This window comes from Uloborus diversus, chromosome 4, assembly GCF_026930045.1.
Source record: "Uloborus diversus isolate 005 chromosome 4, Udiv.v.3.1, whole genome shotgun sequence".
Classification (NCBI taxonomy): domain Eukaryota; kingdom Metazoa; phylum Arthropoda; class Arachnida; order Araneae; family Uloboridae; genus Uloborus; species Uloborus diversus.
The window spans coordinates 21587606-21604800 of NC_072734.1; the positions used below are offsets into that span (position 1 = coordinate 21587606).

Sequence of the window (17195 nt, forward strand, 5' to 3'; positions counted from 1 at the left end):
TGCTAATGGTTTCTAAGGAGCTGTCCATAAATGTCATGCTTTTCTTCAACATTTTGATCCCTCCCCTTTTTGTTAGAGTCACACTTCACCACAGCCTCTCCCCCGACACACATTATGCAATTTTCATAAGCATATTCTAACAAAAAATGCATGATGTCTCACTTGTTACCCTCTTACTCCCTCCCTCTTGTCGGTTGACACTATTTCTTAACCTACAATCCCCTTCAAAGCGTGACATCATTTGTGGAGAGCCCTTAAGGTGAATTCCATTTATTAGGTACATACCAGGGTTTGTCCAGTACTCCACAGTATAACTTAAAATTGGACTATTTCCATTGTCAGAAGGAGACCATTTTAAACGAGCACTTCGACTCCAAATATCAATCATCTCAACATAACGAGGAGGGTAAGGACGCTCTAAATGGAATAAAAGCAATTGTTACAAAATCACCACAAATACAAAAAAAATATTTTCTGAAATTTAACGTAAAAAAGAATTTTAAAAATAAAAAAAGTCTTTTAGAGACATTCAAAAACAGCTGTTTGCAGCTTTGTTTATCAATGCTAAATTTTAGAATAATAATTCCAAAACAGAAGAATGAACTGCTAGTTGTTTGGGAATGCAAAATATGTTTTTAACTTACGAGTTTATGGTCAGATCTCATGAGATTGATTTTATGCTTAGGCCATAGGGGCAATTCAATTTGCTAAAATTCTTACAATCATTTATTATTTTCAGAAATACAAAATATCAAATTAATGAATGGTCAGAATTTGTAAAATAAAAGATTGCATACTTTTTTTAAACATAGACAAAAATATTGCTGGCAGTTTTAAGAAAGTTAAGTTCAGGAAAAATATGAATTGTAATATTTAAGCAATAAATTCATCTTTTACAGCCCTAGAGGACTTACTAAAAATGTAAATAATTTTTAAGATTTTATAACTCCATTTAAAACTTAATTTTTCTGATTTTTTTTTTGTAATTAATTTTAAAAAAAGCAACAAAAAAAAAAACAAACTCACACCAAAAGGTTGGAAGTTATTCTAAAAAGTTAAATCTACTAATTATGAATGAAAGCAGTTGCTAGTATGTATATGTTTGTATGCTACGTCAAAACAATTAGTCTGAAAAATACTGCCATGGGAAAGATGCAATGTAGAAATGAGTTTTTGAGATGCTTGACGCAATGAGTATTGGATTTTATACTAACAGTAGCGACATGTTGGAATTTGATTCTTTTTTGTGCTTTACTTTCAGTGGAAACCGAATGAGTAAGCTTTAAATGCGAAAGAATGAAAAATTTGCAGAACATGGCAGAACAAATTTTGACTACTGAATTTTAAAACTCCATGCAGTATTTCTTTTTCATTTAACTTTTTCTAATTATTGTATTTTATTTTGTGCTTCATATGTATTTTTCTTATAATTTTGCATCTGTTTATGAATTATCTCTTCATCAAAATTATTAGCACTTCAACATTCCTCCTCATGTCCTGTTAAGTTCAAGTAGATAAATATTTCTTGTTTACTTGTTTTTTAAATTTTAAAAACTTAAAATATTTCAACTATGTTTATTGCAAAAAGTTGCAGTAAGAAAAAATATTAATAGAGATAATATTGGAAAAACCTATACCAATGTGCATCAAGTGAACTCCTTTTTTGTCTGATCCAAAGACATTTCTTGCAAAATTATTAATTAAGATAATATTGAAAATGCCCATACCAACAAGCATCAAGCGAACTTCCTTTTTGTCCGATCCGAAATCATTTCTGGCAACACAGGTGTAGATACCCTCATCTTCTATTTTAGTGTTGCTGATAGAAAGAGTAAACTGAACATGCTCTTGGCTAGGCAGCTCCGAAAATGATACTCTACCAAAAGAAAAAAAAGAGAGAGAAATTAAAGATTTGAATCTTTTAAAAATAATTACTATTTTCTACTTTCAAATGAGAGGCACAACAAATAACATCTATTGACTCTGCAAAAATGATTATATGTAAAAGGAAAAAAAAAACTTAAGTTTATCTTTCCTTTTTGCTTTTTTTTTAAATACAGAAAGCGAGAACAAACCTAAAAATCTAGTTGAATACCAGAAATTTTCTTTAAAACACAACAAGGCAACATAACCATACTAGTAAAAAATAAACCTAATTTGGAATTTAAAGTATACCCAGAAGTGTAATCTGCGGATAGTATATTTTAGAATATTATAAAAAAGCCAAGTAATGTGCAATGTCCTATAATCTATGGATATGTTGTGGCCATGGCAATTGGTACAATGAAAAAATATATGTGTATCATAGTAGAAGATAGCTCTCTATTTGGCTCAATATGTTTTGTTTTCTTAACTATTGGAAAAAAAAAAAGGTAAACTGAAAGCAGATGCTAAAAGATTTCAGTACCTTTTTCAAGCTAAATGCTAAGGTTATGCAAGTCACGTTAACGTGACACAAAAAAAAACCCATAAAAATATGCTAAAAATGCAAAGATTTCAATGCATAAAAAACTGAAGGCTTTTTTTTTTAGAAGGCAAAGATTTAGAAGACTTCGGGATTTTTTTTTTTTTTTTTTCAATGTCTGCAATTGAAAAGTATAGAAATAAAAGTATTTAGAAAAAGGTGCAGTGTATCGTTTACCACTATTGACCTCCCTGGACTTTGATACTAACAAGATTTTAAAACTTTATTTGATTTCAGTAAATGCTTACTTTTAAGGAGAAAAAGCTATTCAACATTCTTCAACAAGTTCAAGAAAATATTACTTCTCCATCAAGAAATGTGATGTTACATAAAATGTCTCTTTATTTTCGAAATAATAAGTTAGTTAAAGCATTATAAACAAATGTGATGCCTCCAATTGATGGTCTTTAAGAATTAACGTTTAATTTAAAACAACTTTACTGATTTTTTTTTTTTTTTTGCCATTTTCAACTTTTCTAAGAGATTAGCCATGAAAAGTAATAATTAGGAGTAGTTAACTTTAATGCATGTATGACGCCAATAGGGGGCAAACGATACACTGCACCTTTTTCTAAATACTCTTACTTCTACACTTTAACGCCAAGTATATTTCTGGGTTACTAAATATATTACACGGGTAGCTAATTTAGATTATTTAATTCAAATCTTTTTCAGATAAACAGAGTAAAATCAATTACCGTTCTAATAGATCTGGTTGTTCAGCCAAAGAAACTTTATTTCTCATCCATATGTATGTTAATGGTGGATCACCAGACGCAATGCAAGATAATTGAGCAGTGTGCCCTCTTTCAATTGTAACATGATCCACAATTCTATCCACAACAGGATATTCTACAATAGAAGAAAAATAAAATGATCAGGATTAAGCAAAAACAATATATTTGATAAAAGGCTTAAAAATTGTTCTTTTAGCTCTGAAATAAATAAGCAGCTAGTTACTTATGGTGAACATTGTTACAGCAATGAATCCCCAAGCATACATTAATATTACAGTAATATGACAACAGAAAATAAAACCACTAGCGCAACTTCATGGGGCTTGGGGGGGGGGTTGCCCCCCCCTCCATAATTTATGGTTGTGTGTCTTTTTTTTTTTTTTTTGAAGGAGTGGCGACTGCTTTTGCTAGAGGAGTGCTTTATGTGAATACAAGTTTCTTTTTGTTTTACTGAGTGCCAATGAGAGTACTCACATTTTTGAGAAATTTGAACTCCTTATGAAACTGAGTCAAATATGAGGGGGGAATCGGGTGGATTTCAAAATATGGTTTCAAATTTACAAGCCCAATCAATGTATGTTCACTGCAGGGTACCAGGGCAGTGCTCTGGGGGTGGCATTAGAGAGTGATGCATTACCTTTTGTGACTGATGCTCTACCTATAAAATAACACTAAAGAAAGTTCAAACTCCAGGGGGGGGGGAGCTAGGAGTCTCCAAAGCTCCCTTCCTATAATGTCAAAAAGTTACTCTGAAATTGCGTTTCAAGAGCTTCAATTTCTAAAAATTTCGGGAGGAGAGTACCAAATTCCATCTCTCCACTTTAGGTCATCAAAGGCAGCCTAAAATTGCATTTTTAGGATTTCCAATTTCAAATAACATTTTTGATAAGGCTCCAAACCCCACCTCTTCCCCAAACATTATGAAATACAGCCTATAGCAGAACTTTAATTTCAAAAAAAGAATCAGGGGAAAGCCTTTGAACTTTGCCTCCGTCAAACATTGCTAAAAGACGGTCTAAAGTTCATTTTCAGAACTTCAATTTCTAAAATTTCAGGGAAATGCTCTGAACTCCCTTCTTTTGCCTAAGGTTATCAAAGATGGCCAACTCGGTTTTTAAGAGTGAGATTTAAAATTTTCCGGGGGAAACCCACTAACCTTCTTTTACCTAACATTTTTGATGATCGTCAAAAATTGCTGTTTTGGTAATGCAGTCTCAAAAGATTACTGGAGAAAAATCTCTGAACCCCATCCTTGATAACCTTTCAAGAAAAAAAAACAGGAGATTCCACTAGATGAATATATGTGTTTCACCAGCAACATATCTTCATAACAGAATAATTAAATTATGCTTTTAAATAACATAAATACTAAATTTAAAGTGAAATGGGGATTTTTCCCAGATGTAAGTTAATTGGTAGTAGCAAGAAAAATATACTGCAAAGGAAAAACCAAATAATAAGGAGTGAATTTGCTTAAAGTTTTGGAAATTCCCCAGTCTCTACCAAAATAAAAAGGCTACAAAAAATGTAATTACTAAAATCTGAAGAAAAAAAAAATCAACATATGATGAAAATAAAATATAAAATAAGTAAGTATAGGTTAGCACATGTTAAAATAACTTCAAATTTTCAAAATAATTAAAATATTTTCAAGAAGCAAAAAGATTGAAATCTGCTGCAATTTTCGGCAAAGCATGTGCTTCGTTGAACTTGCAATATGACAAAAAGGGCGCCATCTATTGAGAAGAAAGTGAAACTTTTTAATGATTGACTGAAAAAACTGCAAAAACAGGAGAAAATTGTAAAAAAGGGGAAATTGTGTGGGAGATGGAAGCAAAAAAAAACGTGATTCTCCCGTTAAAAACAGTAGAGTTGGCAAGTATGCCTTACCAAAGATGGCCTAAAAATGCTATTTTTAACACTAATGTTTCGAGACATTTTCATAGGAAGGCCCTCAAATCTACCCTCTCCCTAACACCACCAAAAATCTCCTCTAATGGAATTTTAGAACTTCTATTTCGAAAATCCTAAAGGAGAGTTCCGAATCCCATTCGTTCCCCTCATATCAACATGGATAAAATAGTCTGGTTTTTGAGAACAACACTTTCAAAAAATTTCCAGGAGAGAGCTCCCTTTCTTTAATATCATCGAACATGGCATTAGAAATTGCATTTTTGAACTTTCAATCTCGAAAAACTTCTAGGACTTTCCTTTGATTCCTATTTTTCTACCTAATATATTCTTCAACCACATTTAAGACTTTAAATTCGAGAAATTGACCAGGTAGAGCATCTGAATCTCCTCTACCATCATCACCAAAGATCGCCTTTGTGTTTTTCGAAATTTTTTAATAAGTTTTTGAGGGAGAACCCCTGTGCCTCTATTTCTGTGCGATGTTACTTTACGTCTGAGATCATGATGCTAATTGAAAATTTTGCTGCAAAAAGAAGAGCTCCAAATTTCAATTTTCAAAAGAATCTGATCTTTATTTTCTTTTTTTTTGGGGGGGGGGCAAAGTAGGATTACATACCCCTTAGACCCCCAAAGACGTCTACCCCCCCCCGCCCCGCGCCAAATAATTTTCTAAAATCAGTGCCCCTGGATAAAACATTCAACAGTTAAATTTTACATATTTAAAACCAGCTACAATAAGAGCTGATTTCGACTATGCTACATTAGATAGTAAATAATGGATATACTGATATTAGAAATGAATTTTGATGTTTATCCAACCTGTGTATAAGATCATATCAATAAATAATGCATACGTCAACTTTCAAGTAGGAAAAAATTTGTAAAAATGAATTCTAAAAATATATATTTTTATTTACAACTGACTGAGAAATAGGGATGGGCTGATAAGTAAATTGGCTGATTACCGATTAATCGGCTGTTAAAAATTGGCCAGAGCATTAACATTATTATGATACGAGAAATTTTTTTGCATGAGATTACTTTACAAAGTGTGCGGTAATCATGACAATTATTTTTAATACCATCAATTTTTTCACATTTTCTTTTTCTTTTGCAATTTCGACTTTAGAAATAGTTTGATAGATCAACGGACATAACTGTAGGTGAGAAAGATAGAATGTGAGACAGAACCAGTAAGGAAAGGTTAAATTTCGGCAAAACGGGGGTTTTGAAAATTGCTGTTTCAGCTTTTTTAACATTATTATGATGTCTTCATTTCTTTATTTTTTCCCATTTACTTGCTGTTTGGGATTCAATTTCACTGGCAGGACAAAATCACAAGAAATTTTTTTGCATGAGATTACCTTACAAAGTGTGGTGCTGACGTAGTTTCACACTCTATTGGGAACCCTGATAGAACAATTAAAACATTTTTGAAAATATCAACTCAACTACAATGCTTTAAACTCCCCTGGCACAAAATTATTTTATATTAAACAATGTTCAAAGTTATTGGTCAAACCCGCTGATTTCCTTAATCCTAAAATTTTTGTGGTTTAGAATGACATAACTTCTTTCTACAATTCCTGCAAACCATATTGGTCGAATTTGGGTGTTTTTAATTGAATAAATGTTAAAAATCTGGATATCTTTTAAAATTTAAATTTTCTATAAAATGATGTTATGTGAAAGATAATTTTTGGAATTCAATATGCCACACACAATTATTTTTATCTGTGAATTTTTTGAGAAAAGATTATCTACTGCTTACAAAGTATGCTTCAATTTTTACATTTTTAAAATGCAAAACAAGATAAAAATTACTTTTAATCAAAAATGCTTCCAGAAAGTAGTGACAAAAAAAGCTGCTTTTTTTAAATGAAGTTAGTTATGAGTTTTAGAATAAAAATCTTTAAGTATTTAAAGCAGCATACAAAGGTAATTTTCAGAACTTTAAAATAACTAGAAACGTACCGAGTACTCAGTAACTACTCGGTACTTGGCCTACTTGGCCAATTTGCCGAGTACTCGGTACTCGGCCAAATTCTGATCAGATACTCGGCCCAATACCGAGTAGTCACAAAAAATTGAATATTGTCCAAGACAGATACTAAAATTTATATAAAAAAAAAAAAGAGCAAGCATTATATTCTGCAATTATTTACAATTAAAATTTATAAGTCAAATTTAAATTTTGAGAATAATGAAGTTTGTAATGCTTCAATGGAATAAATCTATTTTAATGTCCCCAAAGTTAATAAAACTTATTTATTAAAAATTATGCAAAAAAGGTAAGTATAGAAAATATGGAATTTTTATATTAAAAATGGATTTTTGCTACAAACAAAAATTAGTTATAAAAAATATAAAAATACCTTTGCTTAAAAAATAAAAGGAAATAAAACAACGTTAAAAGCACAGTGCAGGAACACTGCAGACATGTGTTTTGGCGTTACAAGGAATTCCTTTTTCAATGCACAAAATGGGAGCTCGTGGATTTAAAGGCATCCGACAAAAGTCGGATTTTTTTGTCGAATGTCTTTACATTCTTTAGCTCACATGTTATGCACTGAAAAAGACGTTCCTTGTAACGGGGGGGGGGGGTGCAGTGTTCCTGCACATTTGTTTTATCTGCTTTTAAAAATCATTTATGTTTGGCGGACTAGAACTATAATTGATTGGTATACAGTGAAACCCCTCCTAACGGACACCCCTCTTATGTGGACAATTTTTAATTCCCCAGTTCCAATGCAAATAACATTATTAAACCCCTGTCCTGCGGACACCTCTCTATTGTGGACAAAAAAAATTGTCCTGTTAGTGTCCGCATTAGAAGGATTTTACTGTAATTTGTTTTAATTCCAACTTGATTAATCATACTTTTATTTATTTATTTTTAATTTTAAAAATAATTTTTTTGTAAAATTTTTGACACAAACAAAATTGTTTATATGATGCGTAATTAAATTTCAGCAGGAATTTAGTTTTAAAAACTTTTATATAAACAAGGAGGTCTATACTACTATTCCAATAAGTTCAAAATTCATCACATATGTGTCGGTGGTTCTTCTTAAAACATAATTGATACTTTGTAACTCAGCTGAGTAGTGAAAGGCCGAGTACTTGGTAACTCGGTACTCGGCCGAGTAGTGAAAGGCTGAATGCTTGGTACTCGGCCAAAGTGCTACTTGGTACGTCTCTAAAAATAACCCTAGAGGTCTCTGTCTCCATGATTTTCTCACCAACCCTTCTACTCATTAAACTCACTACAAAAGTTTAAAATACCTTAAACCAAGTTTCAAAAGAATGAAACCAAATAAATTAAAGTATTACATCAACTACCAATAAAAATACTTACCAAAAACTGTCAACTTCACATTTTTTGTAAGAGTATTTCCTACTCCATTTGAAGCTTCACAAACATAAATCCCACTTTTTGTTTTCTGGGCATTAGAAATTGACAAAGTTCCATTTTCATGAATCCAAAAATCATCCGACGAGAATATTAGAGATAGCTGTGATTCTAAAAAACATTTTTTTTAAATGTGCGTACTACAAATGTATTACAGTATTGAATTAAAAACACAGCAATTATTACATAGAAATAATTGAAATGCATATAAATCTGATAACATCAGTTAGTTATGACGACATTATGGCATATTTATTAAAACTCCTATTATATCAGAAGTTGATAAACTTTTATATGTGAAAGTTTTTCTTTTCTTTCTTCCTACCTTCTTTTCATTTTTACAGGCAAGCAAATTTTCAGTCATGTGTTTCACTAACATTTTGTTTGTCAATAACATAACACAATTGATTTTTGGAAATTAACAAAGATTTTATTCACTTCATTTTGTACTGAAAATAGTTAAAAAATCCTTGTGATATTTCTCTGATATGTCCATAATAAAAAATCCTTGTGATATTTCTCTGATATGTCCATAATGCTATTGATGTCAAACTGATTTATTGGAGTGAAACTAATTCATTCACACAATTATTAATTTGCACCTGACATTTTTCTTACAGGACATAAACAAAAACATACAAAAAAGGGTATTGTTCTTTCTTGATTCATTTTATTTAAACCAGGGGTCTGTCCAGGATTTTTCACAGTCCGTTTTTTGTGAAAAATAAAATAATTTTGTGAAAAGTGAATTATTTTTGTGAAAAATAAAATAATTTCGCAAAAAAAAAAAAAAAAAAATTGTTAAATCGAAATTTTAGAATTTAGAGCAGGCACAAACTACATCATTTAAACTTAAAGTAGAGAGTTTTCCTCTTCTATGTTGAGAATATCATTCTGGGGTGTTTTTCTAGTATTTAGCGGGGGGGGGGGCGGCATCGCTAACTCAAGTAGCAATATTTATCTACCATTCTACATTATGTTAAATTATACTAGAAATATTTCTGTACAGCATTTAAAATAATTGTAACAAAAAAAAATAATAATAAATAAAATTCAGACGAGGGGGTTCAGCATTTAACTTTTTGACCCAGGACACTCTTAAAATTGCACAGAATTTCGTTTAAAACTTATAAATTCCGTGATTTTAACAAAAATAAAAATAGATTTTATTTGTTTACTTCTTAACAAAGCGTACTAAACATCAAAAATTCAAAATATCGGAATCCCATAGCGGATGCAAAGAGATCGCAATTCTCAAAGTGAAGGCATCAAAGGTATAAAAACGGCTTGTAAAAGAAATATTTTTGATAAAATTATTTTTAAATTGCATTTTAGAGTCCTATGATAAACATATCATTAATATCTGTGGACACAGCTAAAGCAAAAATAAAATTAAACCATTGATTCAGCATTTTAATTTTTGAGTCATAAAAGAAAATGGAATTTTGCTTTAAAAACTTGAAGTGCGTGTTCTAACAAAAATAGACTTTTCATTTATTTGCATCCTAATAAAACGAAGTTAGCTTGAAAAATGAACAAAATATGATTCTTATATCGGATGTTAAAAGATTGTATTTTTAAAAATGTAGACATCTAAAGAAAAAAAAAGGCAAGTAAAACAGTTTATTTAAAGTTAATCATCCTTGTTAGCATCGAAAAATCAAACCCATATAATTTTCTCCCAAAATAACAGTTGAACATCGCACCGCACCATAGAAACGCAAATATTGACAAGCTGGTAAAATGATGAGAATATTTTCTAATCAAGTCATTATAAAGGTTTAACGCCAGACGCTAAATGGCGATAATTTTAAAGTTAGTAACCCTATCTGAAGCGATCACATTTTTTCCCCACCCTTACTATCCCTTTGCAGTTCTAAGTTCATTTCGCTGATATATATTATTATTGTTTATTAAATCATCAGTGGGGGAGAAAAGTGCTTACCAAACGCCTTTTCAGAAAAGTTTACAACAACACCGCTGCTAATTAGCTGTGATAAAACAAAATTATTTGAAACCAAACTTATTTCCAGCTGTTAATTTCTTTCCAAGAAGCAAACAACAAGCATTATATTTATTTGGCAGTAGCAATTTATCGCTTGCAGGAGCATCACAAGAGTGCCGATTTTTTTTTCTTTGCAAAATTAGCAGATTTTGTATAAGCTGATCCCTCTAATTTGACTTTAAGAAAGGTTCCAAAAATTATCGGTTTAATATGCGTTACTTTGCTTTCAGATTTGCTCCTTCAAAAAACAATTTGTGAAAGATCCGATCTTGTTTATCAGAATTTTGTGAAGGGTCTGTTTTGGTTGATCGGATTTTGTGAAAGGTCCGTTTTGTTTGATAGGGATTTTGTGAAAGGTCCATTTTGGTTGATCGGATTTTTGTGAAGGGTCCGTTAACGGACCCAAATATCCTCTGAACCCTGTAAACATTTTTTTTTTTTAATTATGTCTCGCAAAACAGTTTAGAAATTCAAAAGTATTTTTTTTTTCTGTGCAAAAAAAGTTCAAAGAACATCTAAGAGAAACAACATGATAGTATCTTAATTAGATGATTTTTAAAACATTTGAAAGTAATAGTCTCTGAGATCTCACATTCCCTGTATGATCCCTGTATGATCTCACATCCCCCATCCCTTTGTCAGTTGCATGTTAAATTAGTTAATAATTGTAAAAACTTAGTTAAGTGGATCTATAAACCAAGTCGATTCTTTTAGTGCACTAATTTTACGCCGGTTTTTCCGAAAAACGAATGATAAAAAATATTTCCCAAAGCAGTTTTTTCTGATTTTTTTTTTTTAGAACAAAAAAAAAATTGGAGAAACTGCAAAAAATGGTTAAAAAAATTTACATTTTTTTTTTTAATGTAGGGGAGGGTGGACCACAATGAGATAAAAAACACATATTTTTCATTTTTTGTATATTGGTGAGTTCTAAAGCCCAGAAACAAATCTTGATTATATTAAAGGTATCAAATTATAGTATTTTGAACCAAATTAAGACCACTTAATGTTAGAAAAAAAAGTTATCAGACTTTATAAATTCGATGAAAAGGGTCTCATTGTAGCCCAGTTATGGGCCACTATGAGACATAAAGTAGGGCCACAATGGGACAGCTGAATAATATTTATTTAGCTGTATTTTTCACTGTATTTTCACCTAAAATATTGCTATCTCATATGCTAATTCTCTTAAATCTCTCGTACTTTTTCCATAACACATTTTTGAACTAGAACCAGAGTAATAAAAGCCTATCCTCTGACTCAGATCCAGGGTTGCAAAGAAACATATTATTTTTGCTTAAAGCATATTTTAAATGTTTAAAACTGTTTTTTTCTTACATACAAAACAATTTTAATTTCAGTAAGCAAAAAAAAGACAAAAAAATGTTAGGATTTAAAAAAACAGGAAGACAATAAAATAAATAGCGAATATTAATTGATGATTAACTTATATAATTATTTTAGACAAATATTAATTATAATTATAAAGCGCTTTGAAATAAATATCATGTTTGGCAACCTTATTAACACCTAACCGGTTTCTAGTTTTGTTTCGTGCAAAGCTGTGTATATTTAAAAAAAAAAGGTCACTTGTAATAATTTGTTAAAATATAAATGTTTTTAAATCACCCCTATTTTTTATTGTTAAATTTCTTTTCAGTAAACTAAAACAAGAAGTGGATAAGTATTTTACACTTGCTTACTGCTGCTTGGGCCTCAATGAGACGCCTCATTGGGTTCCAAAAAATTCGTCTCATTGAGGCTCAAACAACAAAATAAAGATTTTTGCTTCATATCATTAAAATAAACCATGAGTTAAAAATAATATAGCTGAATAATAGAGAATTAAAGTGACAGTAACAACATAAACTACAACACTTAGCTTACATGTTGAAGTTTTTCAAGATTATGATAGATGCATGAAATTATCCAAATAACTTTCAGTGTGTCCAAACAGTAACTAATTTTATTTCTACAAAACAAAAGCATAGAACAGCATGGAACTAGGAATTTTGGGAAGCATTTTGGTTATGTTAACTCCTCCTAGATGGTGGTAGCTGCCAGAATTGTATTTATTTTTGAATTTACAATGCCTTATTGTGCCCCCCCCCCATTTTGTTTATATTAATAATAGTTTAAGGGCTAAAGATACATTTTGACATGCTTTAAGCACTTGAAATTTTCTATTAGCAGTTTGCAAGGTTTTTTAAAAAGGCAGAAACTATTAAATTGTACCATTTTAGCTTACTAAAGAAAAAAAAAATAGAAAACAATCTTAAAAACTGGTATGAATAATTGCACAATTACTATCTATTGATTGTACAAGTGCATAACAAACCATCGAGTGTGTGATTTTTCTTGAAAAAACAAAATGATCCAAATCCCATACATAAAAAATTTTATTTGAAAAAAAAAGTCTTACTTGATTGCTTTTTCCACGAAATTTTAACTTTTGGAGATCCTTCAGCACTGCAGGGAAGAATAACTTTTTCTCCAGTTTTGACACTAACATCAGCTGGCTCTATTACCCACTGAGGAGGAGCTTTAATCAGCAAAAGAAAAAATGAAAGATGTTGGTGATAAGAAAAAATCAAGTGTTTCATAAAAATTAGATAATCTTTAGAAATGAAAAAGCATTGCATAAGCTGTCGAACTTCTTTAACACTAAATTCACGAGACTAGGATAATTATTTCATGTTGACCAGGTTTCATCTGATCTGATTAATTACTAAATGATTGTTAACAGTAAAAATGTTTCATGCAAAGTGATATTTCACATTAAAAGTTTTCCTGGGGGTCCAGAGAGGGTTCCTCTGATAGTTTTCCTTAGGGTCCCTGGAGGACCGGAAATCGTCCGGTAGAAGCAAGATTGATACGCTTGTTGGTTCCGACACTCTCCAGAGGGTGATAAAGTTTGAGGAGCAGCTTTACTATATTACAGTTGAGGACAGTCGACATTTCAAGCATCTTGTAAACTAAATGATATTGAGATCTTTATTCAAGAACACAGGTTTTATGTTCTTGCATGCTGTCATTTTTCCACACATTTATCAGTTTTTTTTGGGGGGGGGGGAGAACACCCTGTATCAGATAAGATAATGACTACTTTGCATCAAGGTTGATGTCGTTTTTTTTTTATAATTTAAATCAGATTTTTTAAAATTTAAATCACTTTTATTTTTTTTAAATCTTCAAAATTTGTAGTTTTTAACCATTTTACATTTATAATCATAATAAATTTCATACAGTAACCCATTCAGCTTACTTTTAAAAGTATGAAAAGTTCTACCCCAACTATTCTATACATCTTTAATATGTATAAATACGTTATAATACTTAGATAAGAAGCAATTTCGTTTTCTGCTTTGCTTAAAAATAAGGTTTCCATCATCATGCATGTTTCAGTGTAAAATATGTTTAGCAATTACTTTTCTTAACTACATTTTGATGGTGTATAAGAAAAACTACAAATTTTTATTTGGTTCTGTACTGAATTGAACTAATTTTGGAGTAAAAGCAATATTGCAAGAGGGAAAATCAGTTTCACACACAGAAAGAGGAATCTATGTAGTTTTGCCTGTTGAAGTTAAGATTGAAAAATGCAGAAATTTAGAGCAACACATTCTAAAAATGCAAAATTATTTTTTTTAATAAAACAAACTGATATTAAATAATCATTTTGTTTAAAAAAATCACTTGAATGAATGATTTAAAAAAAAAATCACTTGATTAAATCATGATTTTATTCAAACTGATTTTAATCAACAGGGACTGTTGATTAAAATTGCTTTGCATCAGACAAGGACATAGCAGAAAAGAAACATTTTCCTGAAATAGATTGTAACTAAAATGAAAATACAAATCCCAAGTGTTTCTGCCAAACGGCAGCCAATCTATAATACAGATATACATCAAGCTTAACACAATGACATGGCATACAAAAGGGACAGTTAAATACTAATTAACTTTTATTTGCAGTTTAGGGGTTTATTTGTAAGAATCTGCAAAACCAAAAGCTGGATGAGTGTGAGAAATAGAGTCCAAACATAACCAGCAATGGGTGAAGTGATTCAGTTTATTTATGATGGCCTAAAATCGCATGCCCAAAACTTGGTGACAAGCGAGGAAGAACCATCAATGTGCTTGAAACATTCTACTAATAATTAGGATAAATACAAACATTTACAAAAATCAAAATAAATGCAAATAATTATTTGATTTTTAATGCACGAAAATAGACAGATAAAACCAAGTTAAAAAGAAGAAAGTGATGAATGAATTGCAATGTCAGTGCATGAAAAAATAAAAATTGTCAATTAAAGCTTTGCATGGTAGCTTATAGAAGTGCATGTTTCATAAAATTAAAATTAAAAAAAAAAATCCACTTACAAACAAAATATTTAAAACTGAAATTAGAGAATGTCGACTTTCACCAATGATTCACTGCAAATAGTTTATCTTTTGTTAATGCTCATGTTATGCGAATGTTGATATTCACCGATTTATGTCGGAATTTACCAGATTTTAGACTTTTAATAGCATAGTATAATACACACACACATAAATATCAATCAAATATATATTATACATTTCTAGGCTCGAATTATTTGTAAGAACGAGCAAAACCAATAACTAGACAAATGTGAGCAAAATTACATACTACACATCAACCAACAGTGCGTGAAGTGATTCTGCTTATTTATGATGGACACATTATGATTTTACACATGTCCAAACTTGAAGACAAGCAAGGTAAACCCATTGTACCGTTTCCACCTCTTGTGTAAAGACGACAAGAGATTGCATGGTCTTTTAGAGACGTTTAATCAGCATATCACTATGTACAGCTATATTACAAATTACAGATTATTTAATGTTACAAAGATATTTTGAACTGCGAGAGCCGCACTCCGTGACTACTCTGCCCTTTGCATCACAAGAGTCTCCCCTCTTGACCTATTTACTCTCTCTTATATCCCGGGATTCGTTTGGCGGGGAATGCACCCCTGTTTACAACATTCAGACGATGTTGACAAAAATGCGTTAAGATCTTTTTCCTTCTGCTGTCTGGGGTCTCAACTGCGTTGACAAGATGGCTGAAAAATGTTCCCTATAGTGTCACAGACATCATATCACACCAAACGGAGAAAGTTTATGTGCACAACAAATGTCCAGCTTCGGATAGAATTCAGCTATTCTGAAGATCTAATTTCGAACATTTCTCAGAAAAGGGGAGCAAAAACCGTATTTACGTGTGGTCTTGTACTTATCCAGCTCCCATACTGGTGACAGATATAAAACACCCGCGTAACATGTTTTTCTCACGATGAGTGTGGTCTGGAAAAGAATTTCTAGACTGACCCCACACATTGAATCACAACAGCAAACAATCTGGAGAAATCGCATCGGTATACCATCAATGTGTATATAAAAAACTCTAAGACAACTGGAAATAAGTAATACTTTTTCAAATTAACTTTTAGCAACTATTCAGTTAAAAAGTAAAAACTTAAATAATGAATACATTTGTAAGAATCTGAAAAACCAAAAACTGGACATATGTGAACACTAATTACGTACTACACATCAACCAGTAGTGGGTGTAGTGATTCAGTTTATTCATGATGGCCTAAAATCACATGTCTAAACTTGAAGACAAGCAAGACAGAACCATCAATGTGTATATAAAAAATTCAAGGACAACTGGAAATATGTCACATTAAATTTTAGCAGCTTTTCAGTTAAAAAATAGAAATCTCAATATATTTGTAAGAATCTGTAAAACCAAATACTGGACAGATGTGAGTAATGATTACATACTACATCAACCAGCAGTGGGTGAAGTGATTCAGTTTATTTATGATGGCCTAAAATCACATGCCTAAACTTGAAGACAAGAAGGAAGAACCATCAATGTGTATATAAAAAATTCAAGGACAACTGGAAATATGTCACATTAAATTTTAGCAGCTTTTCAGTTAAAAAATAGAAATCTCAATATATTTGTATGAATCTGCAAAACCAAAAACTGGACAGATGTGAGTAATGATTACATACTACACATCAACCAGCAGTGGGTGAAGTGATTCAGTTTATTTATGATGGCCTAAAATCACATGCCTAAACTTGAAGACAAGAAAGGAAGAACCATCAATGTGTATATAAAAAATTCAAGGACAACTGGAAATATATCGCATTAAATTGTAACAGCTTTTCAGTTAAAAAATAGAAATCTCAATATATTTGTAAGAATCTGCAAAACCAAAACATGGACAGATGTGAGTAATGATTACATACTACACATCAACCAGCAGTGGTGATTCAGTTTATTTATGATGGCCTAAAATAACATGCCTAAACTTGAAGACAAGCAAGAAGAACCATCAACGTGTACATAAAAAATTCAAGGACAACTGGAAATATATCACATTAAATTTTAGCAGCTTTTAGTAAAAAAATAGGAATCTCAATATATTTGTATGAATCTGCAAAACCAAAAACTGGACGGATGTGAGTAATGATTACATACTACACATCAACCAGCAGTGGGTGAAGTGATTCAGTTTATTTATGATGGCCTAAAATCACATGCCTAAACTTGAAGACAAGAAAGGAAGAACCATCAATGTGTATATAAAAAATTCAAGGACAACTGGAAATATG

At 31.1% G+C, this 17195-nt stretch overlaps 1 protein-coding gene and 4 non-coding genes across 5 annotated transcripts in view; all 5 read right to left on the bottom strand.

The window, feature by feature from the left end:
• The window catches only part of LOC129220410 (cell adhesion molecule Dscam2-like), a 60150-nt gene that overhangs the window by 29811 nt on the left and 13144 nt on the right, over positions 1-17195 (bottom strand). The window contains exons 3-7 of the mRNA XM_054854830.1: positions 12955-13074; positions 8474-8638; positions 3163-3316; positions 1728-1876; positions 286-417 (exon numbers count right to left, since the gene is read on the bottom strand). Coding sequence (XP_054710805.1) covers positions 286-417; positions 1728-1876; positions 3163-3316; positions 8474-8638; positions 12955-13074 — 720 coding nt within the window. The remainder of the gene's footprint in view (positions 1-285; positions 418-1727; positions 1877-3162; positions 3317-8473; positions 8639-12954; positions 13075-17195) is intronic.
• LOC129221661 (small nucleolar RNA SNORA79) lies at positions 14522-14669 on the bottom strand. The gene has a single exon (XR_008580538.1). It is a non-coding gene; the product is annotated as a small nucleolar RNA SNORA79 (small nucleolar RNA).
• Positions 16297-16445, bottom strand: LOC129221670 (small nucleolar RNA SNORA79). The gene has a single exon (XR_008580547.1). It is a non-coding gene; the product is annotated as a small nucleolar RNA SNORA79 (small nucleolar RNA).
• Positions 16534-16685, bottom strand: LOC129221662 (small nucleolar RNA SNORA79). Its single transcript, XR_008580539.1, has one exon. It is a non-coding gene; the product is annotated as a small nucleolar RNA SNORA79 (small nucleolar RNA).
• LOC129221663 (small nucleolar RNA SNORA79) lies at positions 17006-17157 on the bottom strand. The gene has a single exon (XR_008580540.1). It is a non-coding gene; the product is annotated as a small nucleolar RNA SNORA79 (small nucleolar RNA).